The sequence below is a fragment of the Drosophila takahashii genome, chromosome 3L (genome assembly GCF_030179915.1).
Source record: "Drosophila takahashii strain IR98-3 E-12201 chromosome 3L, DtakHiC1v2, whole genome shotgun sequence".
Taxonomy (NCBI): domain Eukaryota; kingdom Metazoa; phylum Arthropoda; class Insecta; order Diptera; family Drosophilidae; genus Drosophila; species Drosophila takahashii.
In genome coordinates, this window is record NC_091680.1 from 12618288 (window position 1) to 12639668 (window position 21381).

At 39.9% G+C, this 21381-nt stretch overlaps 2 protein-coding genes across 3 annotated transcripts in view; one reads left to right on the forward strand and one right to left on the reverse strand.

Annotated features, from left to right (window-relative positions):
• Nucleotides 1-135: 135 nt before the first annotated feature.
• chrb (charybde) overlaps nt 136-21381 on the reverse strand; it is a 48752-nt gene continuing 27506 nt past the window's right edge. Inside the window, exons 1-4 of one of the 2 annotated variants that reach the window (XM_017144121.3) lie at nt 10583-11685; nt 4401-5040; nt 4218-4328; nt 136-4154 (exon numbers count right to left, since the gene is read on the reverse strand). In XM_017144121.3, the coding sequence (XP_016999610.2) occupies nt 4076-4154; nt 4218-4328; nt 4401-5040; nt 10583-10649 (897 nt within the window). In that variant the 5' untranslated portion in view covers nt 10650-11685 and the 3' untranslated portion in view covers nt 136-4075. Of the gene's footprint in view, nt 4155-4217; nt 4329-4400; nt 5041-10582; nt 11686-21381 lie in introns of those variants that run through there. The other variant, XM_070214770.1, reaches the window with a different exon arrangement.
• On the forward strand, nt 17069-20678 carry LOC108059049 (putative ATP-dependent RNA helicase BoYb). Its single transcript, XM_017144085.3, has one exon. The coding sequence runs from the start codon at nt 17124-17126 to the stop codon at nt 20430-20432; it is 3309 nt and encodes a 1102-aa protein (XP_016999574.2). The 5' UTR covers nt 17069-17123; the 3' UTR covers nt 20433-20678.

Genomic DNA, 21381 nt, shown 5'->3' on the forward strand with positions numbered 1-21381 from the left:
TTTCTTTAATACAAATATAATTATTATTTTGGTGGATTTTCTTTAAAATTTCCTGAAAAGTATGCAACAATTTCGAACTGAGTTCTTTACAGCTGAAAAAGAAAAAATACATTAAATAAAGAAAACCATTTCGCATTTTTTCACATTTAAAAAATTTATTGTTTTTTTGTTCTTTTTTTTATTTTTTAATCAACTTTTACACAGAGAAAAAAATTAAATTGCAATTTTTGCATTTGTTTGTTTTATTTGATTAATTAAAATTTGTTAAATTGCTAGAATTTGTTAAGCGCTACTAAAATTTAAATTTGTTTTATTTTCATTTGTTTTCTTCATTACATACACTCATAATCATATAGGTAGTATATGGTATACATATATAATATATATTTTATTTTCCCTCGCATTCTCTCGTTTCAGCTGTCGCTTGAGACTCTGTTTATTCGTTAAAGACCTATTGCCACATATATAATGGAAATTGTTAAACGTTACTTCGTCACATAACTATATGGTGTACAACACAGATTCTTATCAACGGTATTTGAGAACATGTTACTTTCCCTTTATTATTATTTTAGTCGTAAAAGAAACAAGCGCAGATTTGAACTGACAAAATTCGGGGAGGGATTGGGACTCTAAGAGTTTTCCTAACTGATTGAGCGTAGCCGCCAATGAAAGCAGATTCTGAATCTTGAACTTAACGAGAAAATAATAATGAAATCTGGCTCAGATCGCATATGGTGGGATAATCGTTTGAATTTAACTTCCTATCGATAATCAAAGATGCCATACTGATTTCGGTCGCAATTGGAATGCAGTTTTAATTTAAATATTGATTCGGGTGCGGTCTAGTTTTGAAAGGATAGGGGGTCTCTAGTGTTACGGATAGTTATTTGCTTTCGATTTCACTTGAGGCGTTCGTTTAATTGATTTGTAATTTGATTCTTGAATGCATTAATTGGTTCCCTTAAACAACACACACACATACATTGAAAATATACATTAGTTCTGCCGTAGTAGTAATCGTAATGTTTGCCTTAGTCGGTAACTTTGTAGTCTGTAATAGAATGTGTAAAAATTCTACAATATATATAGATATATCCATCTATTTTACATCCATTTATAGAACTTTTCGCATAACCCTTGCATAAATACATATTTATATCCACTTGCTTATGGGCTTGATACTTGTCACGATTTTTGCTTTCGCTTTTGTTTTCCTTTTTGGTTTATCATTATTGTTTACAAAATACTTTGAGGAGCACTGGACAGATCTAAGATTCATTTCTTTCTTTGTATCTTACAGTTTACACTTATCCATGGAAAACGTAACAAAAAAATCCTCCGAAAACTGGAGATAGTTTCTCTACTTCAAAATACAATATCCGATAGCTGATTTAAAAAAAAAGCTCAAGAAAAACCACATAGAAAGCGTTGCGAATCCTACAATCTTACAAAGCCTGGCAACATTGTGAACAAAAAAGTTAACCAATCAATTTGGAAACAAATTCGGCAAATGATATTGAAAGTTCTACAAATTAAAATGTTCTACGACTACTTGGTTAAGAATTTAAATTGAACAAAAGGAAATTATCGCAATATTTCTTTCTTGCTTTCTGCAAATTTAATTTTATTTAAGATTATTATTAAATAGATCACATTCATGGTTCTATTTCTTCACTTGCTTCGTTTATGTTCACATTTAATTAGTTAATACAGTATATATATCTTTTAATTTCTTCTCATTTATTGCTGCTACGGTGGCCCTATTTACATACACTACATATCTTTAGTATATGCATATCCTTATGTGTGTGATTGTGTTTAATGATCGAATGGAGCTGAAAACGTCGATACTTGAGTTTGAGATGGCTAAAACATTTATTATGCATTAGGGGGCTCTTGGCATTTTACACCTGGGTTAACCTAAATAAGTTTAAAGCAAGTTTTAAATACCTAAATTGTATTTCTTCTTGTGTAATTTTCCCTTTGCTCTGTTCTTAATCGTATAATGAGTTCTTCATCTTATTAGTCGAGATCTTTGTGGGATTGATTATTGATGGAAAAAAGTTGTTTGTTAGTTTAATTAAATTATTGCAAATGTTTTTGTATTTCTTGGTTTTATAAATAAATTCTTGTTTGCCATTGCGTGTGTTTGTTTGTGGGTGTGTGTTATGCACGAGTAAATCTACAATTAACCTGTCAAATACTTGGGATCTGTTTAATTTTTTTTGTTGTGGCTTATGTGAGAGTTTTAAGACGTCTGTCATTTACAACAGATTTAATGAATTTTGCTTTGCCTTTACGATTTCACTTCTTGTTTTTGTTATTCTACGCTAAAAATTATTTTAAAATTTATTAACACAGATGACTTTATATTTTCCGAAAGTTTTTTGCTTCTGCCTCTTCACAATAGTTACCCATTTTTTTCATAAATTTTTTCCTTTTTTATAAATAATTTCACTGCATTCGTTAATCAAAACAATTTGTTTGCCAACTAACTAGCCAAAATGTATCCATAAGTTAAATATTTCAACCGTTTTCTGGCGATATCATCGTTTCTTTCCTATCAATTTTGTTTGTTTGTCATATCGTGTTCTTATTGTTGGATGTTTGTTTGCATTTGTTTTTTGTTAACTAAACTACAGATAAACACACAGCTACGCACATTGAATGAAATCTTCTGCTGGATTTTAGTTTAGTTTGTTTGTTGATTTCGGTTTTTGCTTGTTTAATATTAAAATCTTACATTAGAAACACATCAAATATTAGAAATATTTTTCATATATATCTATAAATGTATATTGTATATTCAGCCACTTGGCTACACTTTCCTCGCAAAGTTTGGAACTCTGCACAAAAACAAGAAAATAATAATAATCAATTAAAATAATAATACAGAGCTTAATCATAAACAGGTGGAAATATTTTGAGAATTTGTTGAATCTATTTTACTAACATTAATTTTGTTTTTGTAAGATAACTGGGCACCGACTTGACAAGGGTCGGGATCAAAAAAAATTTCGAAATAATTTCCAATCCATTCCAAATTTTCGGCATTTGATTTCTTTATGTATGTGAGTGTATTCGTGAGTGTGTATGCGTTTATCAATATTCATAATTATTATATAATATCACATCAACTTTGTTTTTATATTTGTTATTATTAACTTTCCTCTTTCTGCTTCGGTTGATCGATTCCGATTCTTATTGTTTGCTTTCATATATATAGAATTTTGTTGGATTCTCTTTTCTCAATACGGTATATAGATGTATGTATGTATGCATGCAATTAGAAGTAATAGCCTAATTGAATCGTGACAAAAAACATGCTCTATACATTATGCACTGCAGTTATACATAATATACAAGCTACATTTGATTCCTGGATTATGAGGATGATACAAGGTGGTGGTGTACACACATCCATACATACAAATTGGGTTAATACTCTACGCTTCCATCCGGGGGTTTTGCTTTTTGTGTTCAATTTAAAACGGATCACCGACAACCGCTCACTGAGTGAAGTTTTCTTCTGCTTGTCTGCCTTAATGTTTTACAATATTTTGAATATTCCTTATGGTTTTGGTTCTCCTCACTCGCTTCATTTTCAATACTTCTTTTTTTTGCGATTTTTTTTCGTTTTTCAAAAAGTACCTTTTTTGTTTAAGCCAAAAAGTCAGTCCAATAAGAGTTTTGAGTTGCCTGCAACTGCAGTTGATTTGTTTTTGTTTTCGTTTTGGTTTTTTTGGTTTTGTTTTAGAGCTTAGGTTCCAAAATAATTGTTTTTTGCTTTAGCGTTGAGTTGATTTGTTATTTGCAGGAGTAAGTTGATAGTTTGTGGTCCAAAAGTTTGCCTCTACGGTTAAACATCATCTCTCTGTATTCCATAATGAAGATCATGAATCTATATAATCGCGACGAAGGGACACGACCGATAGATGTTGCTATTGCGATGCGATTGCGATTGCTGCTGTTCTTTCTGCTGCTTTCTGCTGTTACTGTTGTTGTTCGGAGGGATTGAGTTTTGAGCAGCCCAGCGATTCTGACTCTGATCCTGATTCCTCCGTCGAGCGACTCACTCGGATGAGTAGAGCTTGTTCTTGGTCAGCGTGAAGTCGGGACTGATGTTGATGGTATTGCTACGGGTGAGGTTTCTGGAGGAGATCGAAGCGACATTTAGTATGCAGTTAAACCGATTTCTTTGTGCAGCCTCTTACTTTATAAACTGCGGCAGCAGGGAGGTCCAGCCGCTCTTGTCCTGCCTCAATGTCAAGTACAACTCGAATATCGACACGGTGTCCGGGTCCACCTTGAAGGATGCAATGCGTCTGCAAGGGGAAATCGAATATATATTAGTTATTATATATTCCAGAATACGGGTAATTAATTTCACAACTCACCTCACGTTATTCGGCTCGCTCTCAAACTCGATGAAGAGTGTGCAGGCCCGTTCGCCACACGGTTCCCGCTCCGACATCCGGATGATCTCGGCGGCGATCCGCTGCGTGAGGTCGTTGGGCAGCGTGACCTCGGTGCAGGCCAGGTGGCGTCGCTTGGCGTCCCGCAGCTGGGCCTGCAGCTGCTGCGACAGCTCCCGTACCGCGCTGGCGCTCACATCGTCCAGATTGTCGGCGGCCCCAAAGCGAGCGCCGGCCGTCGACTGCAGCGGCGAGGCGGGCAGTGGGTGGTGGTGCTGCTGGGCGGTACTGGCCAGCACGTTGGTCATGTAGGCGTGGTGATAGGCGGCTGCACTGCCTCCGCTAACGGGCACTTCGAAACTGGCCGCTGCCACCGGCGATGTGACCTGTTTGGGAGTGGTCATTCCGCCAGATCCTCCGACGACCGCCAACGGACCACCGCCCCCTGCCGATGGGGGCGTGGCAGGTGGCCGGGTGTTGAGCGCCTGGTGCTGTCGCATGTGCAGCACGGAGGCCGGATGGCCATCGACCACGTCGACGTCCAGATCGCCCTCGCCGGCGGCTGAGTTCCCGTTCACGCCCGCGGTCAGCTCGTCCTCCTCCTCCGTCGCAGCTTGCCAGTCTAAAAAAAATATAATAAAATATTTGTTAGTTAAGATAATTTAGGATATTTGAAATATAAAATTAAATTAAATTTTTTTTATATTATTTCTTGATTTTTACGTACGACGTTTATAAAAATTTAAAAAAAAAATTTTTTTTAGTTTACTAGCTTAATTTTGTACTACGTTGTCAAAAAATTTTTTTTCAATATTAAAAAATATTTTCTCAAAAAAAAATTGGGAAGCCCCTAAAATTCTGATAAGTACCTGACTACCTGTTTTCGAACAGATCGATGTGCTCTTCAACTTATTCGAAATCCGGCCGGGAAAAGTTCGAGTTACGGAAGTTCAACTGTAGTTTTGGACGGCACATCGACCGGCAAAGAGTTCCATGTTGAGAATGGAAGCGAAAAAAATCAGCTGATGTCTGAGACTCGGGATCCACACTCGCGTTCCACTCGATGGAACCGGAAAGAGTGCTGTGCGCAGACTCCGCTTCCAAGGAGCGGAGGGGGTCGGTGCGGGGGCGGGGGAAATCACCTGGCAACAACAGCTGGAAAATCAGCCGTTTCCCGTTTCCAGCTGACGCTCACTCTCTCTCTTTTTCTCTGCCTCTCTTTTTCTCCCTCTCTGTGTCCCAAGTCAGCAGTTTGTGCCCCGCCCCCTTCGTTTCACCCCCCTCGCACTCCTTCCTCTCCACCACTTGCTTTTAATTCTTTTGCTGTTACTTTATTACCCGACCGACCAGACGATAAAAAGCGGAGCTCAACTCCTCTCGAAAACTCAACTCCAGTGAGCTGGGAATTAAATGGTACAGTGGGTCGACTTCTTCAAAAACAGAGACTGTTTAGAGATTATGTTTTTATTATAATTTTTACTTTTAATATTCTTTTTACTCAGAAATTTATTTTTCAATAAATATTTAGAAATGGTTTCATTTTATTGGAACTGCAGTGTTAGTGCTAGCTTTTCCAAAACACCTATAATATCGTTTTGAAGCTCAAAGTCATGTATTAATATAATAATAATTTACTTTTCTCTTGGATATTCACTTGCTTCCTTAGATGCAGAGTTTCAGCTTTATTCTTGGAAGTTTTTTCATGACATAAATATTGATAGATTGATATTATTTTGTTGTTTCCGTACATGAAAAAATTCTTTGTTCAAATAACACGGGCTCAAATTTTCGAATGTTTTTTTTGTTGTTTTCTTGATGATTTTTCTCCGACAACAGGTTCATACTCCTATCCTGAGACTGTGTGTGCACAATGTGTGAGTGCAAGTGCAGCGAGTACAAATTAACTACTTGGCTTGTCTCGACAGCGTCTTGTAATTAGCGCGGAAACTCTTTAAAGAGGGGGGCAGCGCATTCCTCCCTCCCCTTTTTCTTCCCATGCCGCCCACTGTATAATCATTGCAACGTTGCTGAATGGACAATTTGCTCTCGTTAGCTTTGCATGTGCCTCTCCCTCTCTCTCTCTCGGCCCCATCCCCTGCATCTGAAATGCTCTTTCATTCCCTCGTCTTCCGTCTCCCTCTGGCTCCTTGGCACACCCGCGTAATTAAGAAATTAACGGCACATGTTTGCGGCTCTGCATGTGTCCACATGTGTGCGTCTCTCTTCCTCGCCCCCAGCCCCACCATAGCCCCGTCTCTCTCGCACTGCGTTTGTGTTATTGGATTTTGTCAAGTGCCGTTGTCTCCACAAAAGGGTTTGAGCAAAGTCAAAAAAGCGAAAGCCAAAAAGAACCAAATAAAAAACAAAAAAAAAACAGAAAACGACCACACTTAATTACAAAGCACACAAACAAATGTGTACACTGTATGTTTGGATGTACACTCAGCCACAGCTGCGAACAAATTAGTAGCCGTAAAAAAAACTCTACCCATAAATGAATAAAATCTTGTTATCTTTACGAACCAATAAAAAATTCTATATATCGCACCTATCTCATAATTTCTCCTCAAGATATTTCTGTAGCACCTCGATTTTAATTGGCTCTGTTACGATTTTAAAAATCCGTTTCAATACCTCAAAAGTTGTTAAAATATTATTCGAAACTAATTAAAAAAAAATTTTTTTAAGTATTAAGTATTATATTATATTAATATAAAGGTGTGTTATGGGTGGTGTTTTGGTCGGCATAAATTCGTACATATTTACATATGTACAACATATTTGCGTTTGAAAGAGAGATGGGTTCAATAGGATGAACAGACATCTCCACCCCTCGCTTTCTCCCACCCACCCACTAAGTCTATCTCTTTCCTACTTGCCGCAGCAATCGAGGAGCATTTGTGGTTGTGTATTTTGTGCATTCGAAATCAGCAAGAACAACAACAGCCAACACAAGAATGTATTTTACATACATATGTACATACGTATGCACATGAACAATACCTGCGAAATGAAGAAGCACCGACGCAGCATCAGCCCATCCAAGTTAACGGTACACCGCAAACATGACTGTTCTTCTTCTCTTGTGTTTCTCTATTGTTGTTGTTCACCTCAGACGAGTAAATAGGGGGTAGGGGGTGGAGAAGGGGTGGGCGATAGGTGAGCTTCGGGCTTATTACTTGGCTCTCTTAATGCGTGACGTCGCTTGGCCTTGGAATTCAATTTTCGTGCACTTTGGAATGGCAATCATGTTCTTACAGTGTATATTGGCTGAGGTAAACCTATGCACATCATAATCAGAATCTTTATTATCTTAATCTAAAGTTTGTGGTTAAAACTTCCAAATTTAAATTTTATAAAATCCAAAATATTTAGTTATGTAAGTATTGTGTTTGTAGTTTCCCATAGGCGTTGTTTCCAGTAACTCAACTCAGTATAAGAATTGATAATTCGCTGCTTTTATTTTTAGATCTCCCACTTAATTACTGTTATCATAGTTTATTGCTCAGTTCCATTCTATTTTGGATCTTCAATAAAAACTCGCTAATCGAGTTAAATTGGTTGTAAGACAGTCCATGAACTGTGCGTCGTATGTGTTTGCGTATGATTGTTGATACACACAAATGTTTGTCCGTATGTTAGTTTTTTTCTTTTTTTTTTTTGAATCAATGAGTAGTTTATAAATAATTCATTGCGACCAATTTTGGAAGTCATTCGCATTTGGCCCCCTAATGGAAATCTTTGGAAGCCGCTACGAATCTAAATTCGACAAACCTACACATGGAGTTGATAAATATTAAATCAACTTCTTGATAACCCTTTTTTTCGCCATCCCCATACATTTGTAAATAAATATAAAGGGGAATATCCTATTCGAAATTACAAAGTTTTAGCCTCATTGAAGGTTTTTCAATCGAGAAAATTAGTAAACTAACTTTTAAATTTTTAATTTTTACATAACATAACGTTACATAAGGTATTCAAATATGAACATTGTACATGCATATTTATATTTTTAAAAATCAACAGAGTGTAATCTAAAGATTGCTACTAACATTTTCAACCCAGCTGTATATATTCTTTATGGAGAAAGAATAATGACCATGTGTGAGTGTTGGTGAGGCTGGCTTGTTCGTATGTCCTTCGAAAATAAAATTGCATGCGCTCAGTCAGTCATGAAATTAAATTGACTGCAAATACATACGTTGCCAGGGGCGTGGAAGGGCGGGAAAGGGGGTGGCACAGAGTCGGAGGTTTGGTGGGGTCTGCAGAGCTTTGAGCGCGATGCAAGCCAACAACAAGGTGGGAATGTATCCAATATGCGCCCCTCAGCTTTTTTCACGCCAAATCTGTCCATTCCAGACCATTAGATTTTTTGATTGGAAAATATGTAGATTCTATACTATAGATTTCTTATAAATTTGCCACTTTTTAATGTATTGAATTCTTAAAAAATGACGTACAAGGAAATATACAACCATATTTATTTAGCATTTTGCACCTTAAACATCAGGCTTAAATTAAAAAAATAACTAAAAGTGTAGTCATGGGCCATATAATTTCAAAGAAGATAAATTCACGATTTGCGGCGGCAAAAAAGGTTCTTAATTTGACTGATTTCAACTGAAATATAGATATTAAAACTCAGATTCCCGCTGAAATTGGCAGCACTGCGGGTAACCGGGTAACGGTAAATCTGTGGGAGTGTGTGTGCGAGGCGACATGTTGTTGCATGTCGCTACCACCGCCGCTTGTTGTGTTGTGTTCGCCTCTGGGTGATTTTACATTTTTTGCTGTTTTTGGCTTACGTGCTACGTGGCTATATGGCTATATGCATATGGAATCCCTCCCTGTTGCCCAGACGGCCGTCCCCCCGTCTAATTTGCCCAACTCAACTCTTTCTTGGTGCCGTGGTGCAAAGTTTAAAGTGACAGGATTAACAGGATGTTGCATAATCCGCCCGTCAGACACATGAACAGGATATGCCGGCCTGGCTTCGGACAGGAACCGAGTGCAAAATGCATAATGCAAATTTTACATTTTTGCAACCCCTCAAGCGGACCTCTACGGGTTGTAAAAATTCAGTCGATTTGGTGAAGGAAAATTTGGTGCTGTTTCACTACAAACGTTTTGAACAGTTTGCTTTTAATTTGTTGGTAGTGAATAAAAATCAAACTTAATCCAAAAACACTTGAAGCATTAGGCAATTCAATTCGAAATCAAAGAAGAATTTATCAAAATTTTCCATTGGTTAAAGAAATACTTGAATAAATGAATTTTAAATCTCTGGAAAATTTGCTAAAGACATCAAATGAAATGTTTCCGTACGCTATAAAATTAATTGAATCAAAAAAAAGGAAGAAAATAATGGGCCATAAACATGAAAAATAAAAATGTTCGTGGCACATTAAAATATCCGAAATGTGCCTTAATTGAGAATTCTTGCAAGAAACGACCCGAGTGGATTTTGTAAGTTCACAAGGTGAGCAGCGGCCTTAAATTTAGTTTTAATGCGTGGCAGGGCATTAAAATTAATCAAGCGTAATAACACCGAACTGTAAACTTGTAATAATTTTTGTTGTTGAGCTTGTGCTGCATTTGATTTTTATACTTCGGAATCGGAAATTTTCTTTGATTAAGCAATTTAAGAAACCCTAACCGAAACTCACAAAGAAAACTTGGGAAAAAAAAGATTTGCCTTTCTCGGGATAAGTGGATTAAAACTTTTAAGTTTTTCTAGAAACTTTTGATAGAACTTCTTCATTTTCGATTTTTAAATATTCCTTTTTAAAAAAAAACTATTTATTCCTTTAAAAGAAAAAAACTATTTATAAGAGATCACGACAAACAAAGCAGTTTTTAAAATGAATTTTATTACTCTGATTAAACACATTAAACTTTAAACACAACTTTTTTCGGCAAATACAAAAGGGTTACTGTGTATCAAAATGTAAAATTGATTCCACTTTATCAAATATTTCCAAAAGTACAAAAATATTGACGCTGCTAATTTTGCAATCGCTTTTTTATGAATAATATTCAAAATGTTTCGCAACATCTTTTAATTTGAAAACTTTTCTTACGAGATGTAGAATTCCGAAAACCTTTTTAATTACACTCACTGTTGCTCACCCTTAATTAATTTATTTATTACATTGACTTACCTTTAATTTTATTAACACCGAATTTTCCCTGAATGTGATTTTGTACTGAGAGCACTTCCATCTTCATAGAGTCGCCGTTGAAACTGCTATTTTGTGTGTTTTCAGCCGGTTGAGTGTTGGATTTTCAAATTAAAGTCTGCCGCCTGCTGCTGCCACCGAATGCGTTATTATATAGATTTTCGATCTCGACCGACTTTCGTTGCGTTATATATATGTATGCATGTGGGTATATTGCGTGAGTGTGGATAGTTGTATTTAACGTACTTGTAGAAATGCACTTTAATCACAAGAATTTGATTTTATTTCGCGTGTGTTGGGTGTTTTTTGTTTTTGTGGTTTGTGTGGGTGGAGAGTTCGATTTTCCAGCGACAGCGTTTTAACAAACAATTGGAAAAGTATCAACAACTAAATTTGTTATTCTAGTTAAACATTTCAATTCAATACATGCTAAAAAATCAACGCAAATTGCCGCCCCGTTCAGCTCTCTCTCTCGCTCGCTCTCTTCTGGTTTAGCTTCCTTTTGTTTTCTATCTCGCTCTGTCTGGGTTTCTTAATAAATTTAAGCACAGCACATGGTTTTGATTTAATTCAAGACGTTCTTGTTGTTGTTGGTTGGACAGAGATTTCGATTTCGATTTCCTAGGCGTTTTTATCTTGCTTTTGCTTGGCTTGGCTACATATGGCGGAGTTTCAAGTGCTGATGGCTGCGTTTTCTGTTTTTCTGTTGTAGAAGTGTTCTTTTTGCCTGGCCGTTTTTCTGGTTTTCCGATTTTCTGGTTCTACTTCTGCTCTCGCTTTTGGTCCGATGTGTTTTTGGCGGCCGAGTTTTTTCGACTGCGGTTTCGCATTGAAAAAACGGAGCTTTAAGTTCTCTGCTCTCTGTTCTTTCTCTCCTGCCTTTTCTGGCTCTCTGCCTCTCTGTCCTTCTCAACGCTCGCTCAGCTGTGCGGTGGCCACTTTGCCTGTGTGGGTGCGTGGCGAGAGCAGCGCGGCGAGAGAGCTTGGAAAATAGATGAAAAACTGGACTGCGGGCAGCGGCACAACTTCGATAACGGGACACACTGGAGAGCTGAGCTGAGCGGAGCGGAGCAGTTTCCAAACAGTTTTCCAAAGCTACTATCCGGCCGGCTCGCGTGCTGCTGCTTTTATACCGATTTTCCGCACCGGCTGCGCTGCCGGCGTAGCAGCTTTTCCTTTTCCTTTTCCTTGGCCGTGAACTCTCTCTTGAGTGGCCCTCGCTCTCTCTCTCGCTCTTTAGCCAGCTGAGCTGCTGCCGGCGATCATGTGTTGCCGTCAGCTGTTGTTGAACCACTTAAGAGCGCAGGCAACTCTTGAGCGGCTCTGAAAATCTCTTGAGCTAAGATAAAGCGCTCATTGAAAAGAGAACACTGAAGTTCTCTTTGAGTGCGTTTTGCAACAGTTTATAAAATGTAAGAAACGTTCTTAAAATGCCCGTCGCAATTCAATACATATTCCTGTTTAAACTTTTAAAAATTCTATATAATTTATTTATTCCTATAAATATTTTTAGATTTGATGATCAAGAACTTAGTAATAAAATGTATTTAGATTTCTTTGAGATATTTTATTTGACTCCGATTAAGTTTGTATCTAAGAAAATACTTTTCGATTTTTAATCAACTTAGTAGCTGCATGTGTGAATTTTGTATAAGTTTGTAATAGTATTTTTAAGGATAAAGTTAAATAAAGTCCAACATTCAGAACACTCATAGAGAAAAACTATTTTATTTTTAAGATTTTTTGATAAAAACAAAAGCATTTACCCAAAATATTCAAATATGAGAGGTTTTCCGTATTTTGACATTTTAGTTAGGACATTTTTATATTTATATTTGTAGTTACACACTTACTTACTTACCTCCATACACTGTACATATGCTGATGGTCGAATATCTGGCCTTTACCGGATGACAAGACCCATTGTACCGCCTCCCGTTCTGGTGGAAATGGAAGGGAAAAGCAAGAAAATGGATGAAAATGCTTCGCCGACACAGGGCCTGTCACTGTTTTAACAATTCATCTTAATAGAAATAAAAAATGGCGCCGCTGGCGTTGGACAGTCCGGCTAAAACACCCCCGTCTCTTAGCCCCCTTATCCCAAGTCCCACATATCCCCTATCCACCCACTCCCCCTCTCCCTTCCCTTTCCACTCCCACTCCCCTTTTCCTATTTGTCACTGGCTCGTTGTGGGTGCTCCGCTCTCCATCGGATCGGCTTTAGGAAAAGCATCCGCATTTTCCTTCGTCTAGCTGCTTTTTTTCTGTGTGGCGTGGTGTTGGGGGGATTTACACATGTCAGTTAATGCTGAAAAAATGTTTACACAACACAATTGCCTGGCGGAGGGCGAGGGGGCGGGGCGAAATGCCCAGCATGGGGCCTCTGCCGCACCAATGTACTGAGAAAAAAATAAACATATTGAATAGAAAAAAGAGCATTAAAGTTTTCTAGCTTACTAAGAAACAAATTCTTAAAAAAAATTTTAAAAATCTGATGTAGAAGCATATTTTGCAACTTTTATTTTAATAGTGGCTGAAATCCAAGACTTCGATCGAAATGTCCTATATTTATTTTTATTTCTTTTGAAAATTCTAGTAAAATGTTAGGAGGGAAAAAGCTAAAGTAGATACAAGCCTAGTGTAAAATATAAAAATTTTTATTATTTACAAAAATATAGCCATTTTTGTGGCGCCCTGGATAAAATTATTGTTAGATACAAATAAAAAACGTTATTTAATTAACTTTAATAGCTAAATATATAAAAAGATGATGTTTATAGAAAAGTTACATTTTCCTGATTTCTTTCAGTGCATGCCAAAAGTTTTAAAGGCCAGCTCTCCCTCATCTTCTTTTGAATTTTTTGTAGCCACGCTGCAGCAGTGTCGAACAGGATAAAAGTCAGTGGCATACAATTAATCAAACGCATGATTTATGTGAGTGAGTTCCACACGAGTTTAACCTAAATACGTCCCGTCGGGAGTTAGCCAAATGAGATGTTCAGGGCGGCTTACAACTCCCCTTACCGAAATCAACCCACAGCAGCTTAAAAGACTTATCCACATTGCAAAGACGTTTACTTTGGCAATTCCTGCCTTTGTTTTCTTTAAAAAAATAATGGTATCTAAAGTTTTTCTAGTTGCAAAGAAACTATAATACATAGTTTTAGAAGTAGTGAGAGAGACCTTAAATAAAGAAGAAAAGTAAAAAGTAAGTAAAAAAATATAATAGTATTTTAATAAATATTTTAATTAAATATTTATAAAAATATATTGTAAATTAAAGAACTGTGTAGACATTTCACAAAAATTATAAATCTTTATAGAGTGATAAGTAAAATAAATATTTTAACAACATTTTATAATATTTTTCTAAAATCGTATAAAAACCCTTAGACCCCGATAATTATCGGTGTATTTTTTTTTATATATTTAAAAAAAGCTTAGAGCCTACACCCAAAAAAAACTCGATATGAATCGTAGGTCAATTTGACCTTTTTTAAGATCATTTTTAACTTGATATGGGGCCAGGTAAATGTGATATGTTCGAAATGTAAAAAATCGTATTTCTGACCAAAACGTACACTAGTGCGAGCGAGAAAACATGCTTGAAGTACGTCAGTTCGAATTTCGAATCAGTCTTTCTCCCTTCCACTCATGTCATTTTGCTCGCCATATTGATTCTTGCGCTCTTTTTCGAAGTTAGAGAATCTCCGAGAGAGAGAATTCGGCAAAATGATATTATTTAATGTAAATTTATGAATATTTCAGGTAAAAACGATATGAGTAGGAATAACCAGAAAATTACCTGGACTTATCGATTTTACGGCGACGTGCTTTTTTTTGTGTGTAGATTTACTAGCGGGGAATTTATTAGTCCAGCTATTTTTCACTCCGTGATGGGACTAAAAAAGAAGGAGGAGGGGCGTTATTATTTTTGTGTTAGCCCAACCATAAATGCTTAGAAGTCCTTATAGCATATCCACTTAGTTTCGATATTTCTGCGTGATTTGAAACTTTTTCACAGGTGGGCGAGCGAAGGGACCTCACTAGAAAAGCCGTCACATTTGCAGACACACAAATGCACTTCGCAGGACAAATGGGAAACGCCGTAAGAAAACGCTGCTAAAAGCCTCAACCAAAGCCAAAGGCTGCCGGGCACTTAGGCTGGCAATCCTTTCTTCACAGGATCAAAATTCCCAATTCCGAATTCCGAACGGTACCATGGAAGCTTCGCTGGGATTCCAAATGGGATACAAATGAACGCCTTTTCGAGCTACCCAACGCCATCGCCATCGTCGAATGGACCACTTAGTGAGCCTTTGTGGCGCAGGAGGAAAATGTGGAGCTGGCTCTTCTAATGCGTTGCACGTTTTCCCAATAAAATAGCTACAACAACATGGGCAACAATCCTTTAAGTTCTTCGATACATCGCCGGGGAGCAGGAAACTGGAGCTGGCGAAGAGTGGCTTTTTAGTTCCCGCGCACATCGCTGCACAGGGAGAAATAAAAGCCTATTAATTAGTTGACTACATTGAATGAAATCAAAAAATGTACTTTCCAAATTGTACACTGCAACATTTTATGTTAACTATGATTTATAATGTACATTCTTTAAATAAAGTTGACCCAATACATTGTCCAAATATAGGACTAAAATTATGTTTATTTATGTTTTATTTTTAATATAATTTAAATATTGTTTCCTTTTCACACTAAGTTTTATTGTTCTATTACTGGATAAAATAATAGCTTTAATATGGTTTATTTTAGATTTTATTGGTGTTTAGTTGATACCTAAAAAAGTATTTAATTAAACTTTCTAATTTTTAAAAAAATGTTACTTCATTGCTTTTAAAAAAAAAAAATTTTTGAATTGATATTCTACCCCTTTTGAAATTTCGATAAAAGAAAATTCTTCAAGAATGATCAAATGCATTTTTAGATGTATCCTACTTTCTTTTTTTACCGTGTGGTATTTGGTGCAAAATTGGAGGAGCGGTAACTGCCATGAACATCGATTTTCATGTGATTTGTGTAGACGTGTTTGGGTTTTATTGATTTTCACTTGATTCCCTCCATATGCTTGAATATACTTAAGCCGGTACGTGCACATCTCCATCTCCATCGCCATCCGCATTGGCATCCCGTCCTATCCCATCCTATCCCATCCCATCCCGTCCATTTCATCCCAGGTCGGTCGTTGTCGACAGCAGCCGAGCACCCGAGCAGCTCTAATGTCAGGATCATGCGAGGTTATCAACATAATTTCGAAAACCACCCATCCGCACCAGCCATCTCCACTCCACCCACATCTTTCTAGTTTATGATGTAGTAGATTTCTGTTTCTTTTCCTGCAGCATCATGAAGATGATGATGACGGTGCGGTGGTAGTGGTCGTGATGAGAAAGATGGGCGCGTGTGCGGTTTGATAAGACGCCAGCGATTCGGCTCCATTTCGTTTGACTTTCATCTGCCATCCCGGTTTGGTCCCGTATTAAAGAGATTCAGTCTTATTTTTAAAGGGGAAGACACTTTCCCGTTGTAAATATTTACAATATCGAAACAAATATTTTTCTAAATATTTACCATCTAAATAATTTATAAAAAAAATGTTTAAGTATTAAAACGCGAATTCTTTAGTCAATCATAAGATGACTTTTGTTTCAAAATGCTTCGATTTCGAGTTTCTTGATAATTTTAAAGTTATTATTGATTTAACGAGAATACTCCATCGAGCTTGAAGTGCAGTAAGACGTCAAATCGGAAATGGGGAACGCACCAGATGATTGTTACACCACAAAGAAATTGAAGTATTCCAAAAGGAGCCGAGAACAAGGCAAGCAATTGCCATCAAGTGATGGTCCCCATTTATTTGAGGCAGCGCCGAGGCAATCAAAGGTCCTGTCGGCATTTCTGGATTCCTGGACTGAGTTGCCTGCCTCGTTACTCATTTCGTTTCGGCTGACATCTGACATGATTATGTACATTTGTCCCCTGGTGGTGTCGCCCCCCAAAGCCGCCACAAAAGCTGACGCAATTTACATGCCGAGCTGAGAAGTGGAATCTGCACTGGAAAAATCTAGACAATCTAAAAAAATGAAATCTGTTAGGCCAAGTTTTTGAAGCCTAATTTCCACCAATTTGTGGTTTATCCTTTTAAAAAATCTTTTTAAACTTCTTGGGGCTTTTATTTTCAAAAATTAAAAAGTGAACATTTAAAAAAAATTTTAATTTGATTTATTTCTTTTATCTTTTGGCTTACATGTTTTTTAATGTAGCTAGCTTTTTTATTTTAAGGGATTTAGTAATGTATTTAAATACTATTTACTAGTGTGAATAGCCTTGTAGTGCGAAAGGGGCTTAATAAATCGAAAGACTATCGATAAAAGCTTATCGAAGGCGCGCATGTGCAAAGGCCTTATGCGCAGTTGCAGCCGGTCACACTTGAGACAGTATGACCGCATGTTTTTAGAAAAATCGTGAACAACCCTGTTGTTAGAAAGTTAACGTGAGTTTGAAAAACATGGAAAATAATATGTACAACGGCGAAAAGTTGGCCAAAATACTGACTGATCTGGAGAAATCGGATCCCGACTACGAGGTGGGCGACCCATACAGCAGGCAGGATGCGATCCGTCCGCTGGTGGCCACCAACTGCTCCGAATATGTGGTGGCCCACTCCACACACGCCCTGCGACCGGCGCGCCAATTCGCGGAGGTGGCGCTGCTGCCCCACATCCTGGAGACGATGAGGAGACTGGGCCTGAACCGCCTGATGCGCCTGCAGGCCTTCGCTTGGCCCCATCTAGGCGGAGGATCGGGACACGGAGCGATGATAGTGAGTGCCCCGCGCAGTGGACGCACCTTTGCCTACGTTCCCGTTGTTTGCCAGGCGGTTTGCAAATCCCTCGCCGAGAGCCGCCGGCAGAGGATGCTTCATCCGGGCGCCGTGGCCTTGATCCTGGTCCCCGACCTGCAGCGCGTCCGCCAGGTGAGCGCCATGTGCCACGCCCTGTTAAGGAAGGCGCGCAGCGATGACTCGATCACCCTGACCTTGAATGTTTCCACGGCGAATTCCTCGGACTTTCTGCTCCGCCTGCTCAACGGCGTGGGCTGCCTGGTGGCCACGCCCGCCCAGCTGGCTTGGTTTGGGCGCGAGGCGCCTGGCCTCCTGCGCTTCCCGCGTCTCCAGTTCTTGGTCTACGATGACGTGGATCTGATGGCCGCCGAGCAGCTGCGGAGGGCCGAGCAGGTGGTGCAGGAGCTGCTGCCCACCACCCACTATCCCCAGCTGGTGATGGTGTCGCAGTCCTACAGTGAAGCTCTGATGACAAAGTTGAGAATGCTTAGCAGTCGCCCGGCCGTTATATTCGGGGATATCCTGGAGGCAGCCCTGTATGGAGGCACTCGCATCCGGATTTCCCTGGTTCGCAAGCAGGAAAAGAGCAGCGAGGTGATGCAGCTGCTGCAACAGCGTTCTCCCGAGGATTACCGCACGGTTATCTACTGCCTGGATGACGGAGAGATGCGACAATTGGTGAGGGCTCTAGAGGATCGAGGATTCGGTTGTCTTCCCTACTATCAAACCTCGGATTTGGCGATTCGCGAGCAGGTTCACAGCTGGCTGGCGAAGAGTCGCGGGCTGATCCTCCTCTGCACGGACAGCTGCCCGGAGCTGGTCATCCGAAATGCACACACATTGATTCACCACGGCATGGGCGACACGTGGAGCAAGTTCAAGATGAGACATCTAACGATCTCGGAGAATCTGAGCAACAATCTTTCTGGAAAACCCAGTCATCAGGTGACCCTCCTCTCCCAGGTTCTCCTGGACAATGGCAACCAAAGGCAGTTGCCCCGACTCGTGGACTTCCTGCAGTTGCACCAGCAAATAGATCCCGTCGTTTTATCGGTGGCCCAGAAGATTCGCGGGGATGTGGAGAGCACTAAGAGCAACAAGCAGGCGATCTGTGGACAGATCCTCCTCCTCGGCGAGTGCCGCGATCCTGTCTGCGAGGCTCGACATCATGTGGCCGATCTGGACTTGCGTCCCAGCCATGTTCCCGCCTCCGGAGACGTCAAGGTTCAGCTGGTTCGGGTCTACTCGCCCGCACACCTTTGCGTTCGCCTCGAGGAGCACCTGCCGCTTAATGGCACTTGGCAAGCGCTGCCCTTCCTGGCGGTGCAGGAGATGCGCCTGAAGCTGCTGCAGGACAAGGAGCCCCACCGCTACTGGCCACCAGTGGCCGGAGCCATCTGCATGCACCACACCACGCTCACCAAGGAACGGGTGAGGGTATTGAAAGTAGCTCCCATTCAGGACGTAAATCTGCTAAGATCCGATATATCGGTGGAGGTGCAGGCTCTGGATGTGGACACCCGTGTCCTGGCCACACAATCCGGACGACTCTACGAGTGCTCGCTGGCCATGCAGCAGGTGCCACCGATGGCCTTGGATCTGCGGTTGCTCGGAATGGTGCCGCAGTCCGGCGAAAGCAGCTGGTCGGAGGAGGAGCGCAGCCAGGCCGAGAAATTGCTCAAGAATTTGCCCAAAGGCCACTTTCTGCAGGCCAACATTCAGTTCGCAACGGCAGGCACCCTTTTCGTTCAGGATCTGGTGGCCATGGTTTATGCAGACAACTTCAAGGTGCACCTGCGTCATCTGAATCTTTGCCAAAAGCTAATCAAGGCCAATTTGGCATGCAGATGTGAGAGTGCTAAGGAAAAGATTCTAGAGATCTTCGGGGAAAAGTTGATTGTAGAAGAACGGGTGGAGGTAGAACCGAAGGCAAAGAAAGTTCTTGAGGAGAACAAGGAGAACTGGGAAGTAGAACCGAAGGCAAGGGAAGTTCTCGAGGAGAACAAGGAGAACTGTGAATTAGAAATGAAGGCAAAGAAAATTCTTGAGCAGAACAAAGAGAACTGCGAGTCGACACAGGAAAGGACCTTAAAGAATGGTGATCATGTGATGAAGGAGAAGAAATCTCACCAACTACTGCCCCCCAGATGCCTACGTCTTATGCAGATAGCACGCGAGGCGTTTGAGGAGAAGGATCAGGAAGCCAATAATAGCCAACATGAAATGGGAAAACCTTCACCATCCAATGAAGACAGCATGTCCCAGCTATACGAGTGCATCAAGAACTGCGCCCTGCTCGAACTGGAGGAAGAAGAGCAGTCCTTGAAGAATACCGATCAGGCTGTCACGAATCCAGCAGAATTTCTCAAAAAAGTGATGAGCGAGGAAAGCAAAGATAACCGCAAACCCAAGAAGAAAAGCAAGGCAAAGAGTGCTTTGCCAGCGAAACCGATTAGCAATTACAATAAGGAGATGGCACTGCAAACACATCCCAATGTGGTGAGACCCAAGGTGACCTACTATCAGAACATAACCACCTTGGAGTTGCAGGTGTGCCTGCCGGAGGATGATCTCGAGTACAAGGCTGTGCTGGTGGGAGTGCAGATTTTCTTTAAGGCCACCTCGAAGTTCTCCGACTTGATTCATCAGTTTGTTCTGACCCTGAAGTTTCCATATACCTCACTTCGCCATCACCGAGTGGGACGCACCGTGTACATCAGCGTCGTAAAGTCGTTGGCCTTCGTTGATCCGCTGGACTTTGGCGAGTACCGCTTCCTGAAGCCCAACCACGATATGCTATCGAAAATGGAGAACTACCATAAGTTGAAGCAAACTGGCTTTAAGCGTTTCCTAAACAATAGAGGATATGTGCAGCAGAAAGTCGACTTGCCACACAGCAGCGATTACAGCGATGACGAAGAGCGGAATCTGGATGGGATCGAGCGTGTTGATCATAGCGAAATTTGCGACTGATTCTGGGGATTTTTAAATTAATTAATTGCACGTCTTAGATTTTTAGCATGTTGATCGATTTAAATAGTTTTTTTTTTAACGCAGTGAAGCAGAATGGAAATCCTTTTATTATATTTTAAATATTGCTTATTTTCGTCAATTTTTAAAATAAACAAAAATTTAAATAAATATTAATAGACCTATTTTTTAAATTTTTTTTTAAGTCATAGCTGTTTTTCAAGTGTAACTCGAAGAACCCAACGACCCCCAACTCTAATCTATCAACTCTAATATATTTAAACATTGCTTATGTATTTCTGTAAATTTTTAAAATAAAGAAAAATTAAAAAAAAATACTTGTAAACCCCTTTTTATATTTTTTTTGTTCGATCATAGCTGTTTTTCAAGTGTACCTCAAGCCCAACGACCACCAACTCTAATCTATCAGCGGTCTGTGCGCTTTGCGCTTACCTCGAATATTTTGCACTTTTCCTTTTGGGGCGACAAGGGCTCCTTAGCCCGGCTTTCTCATTCACACTTCCTCTTCGTGTTTTGGCCGCTCTCCACATTCGCCGGAATTGCTTGCCTTCTCACGAGGACTTGCCTGGCCTGGCACAAGTGTCCTTACAACATTTTTTACTTTGTAACGCAAATTCTGAAGTAAGCATGAATAATGCATGCATTGTGTGTAATTCTTCAAGTACTTTTGCCGTGCCGACGACAAGCACACATCAGCGGCCCGGTTACCCGAACCACCGCCTCCAGCCGGGACTAACCCCACGAATCCGCCCCCTGTCACCACCCACAACCTATTTATATTTGGCTGTTTCGCAGCTTGCGGCAATCCTGGAGCGATGTCCTTGCGGGCGTCCAAATTTATTGCAAGCTTTTTGAATTACAAATTTATTTTAATAATTCGGAATGCGAGCTGGGGACATTTAAATAAACTACTTTCGGGCTAAAATTGTGA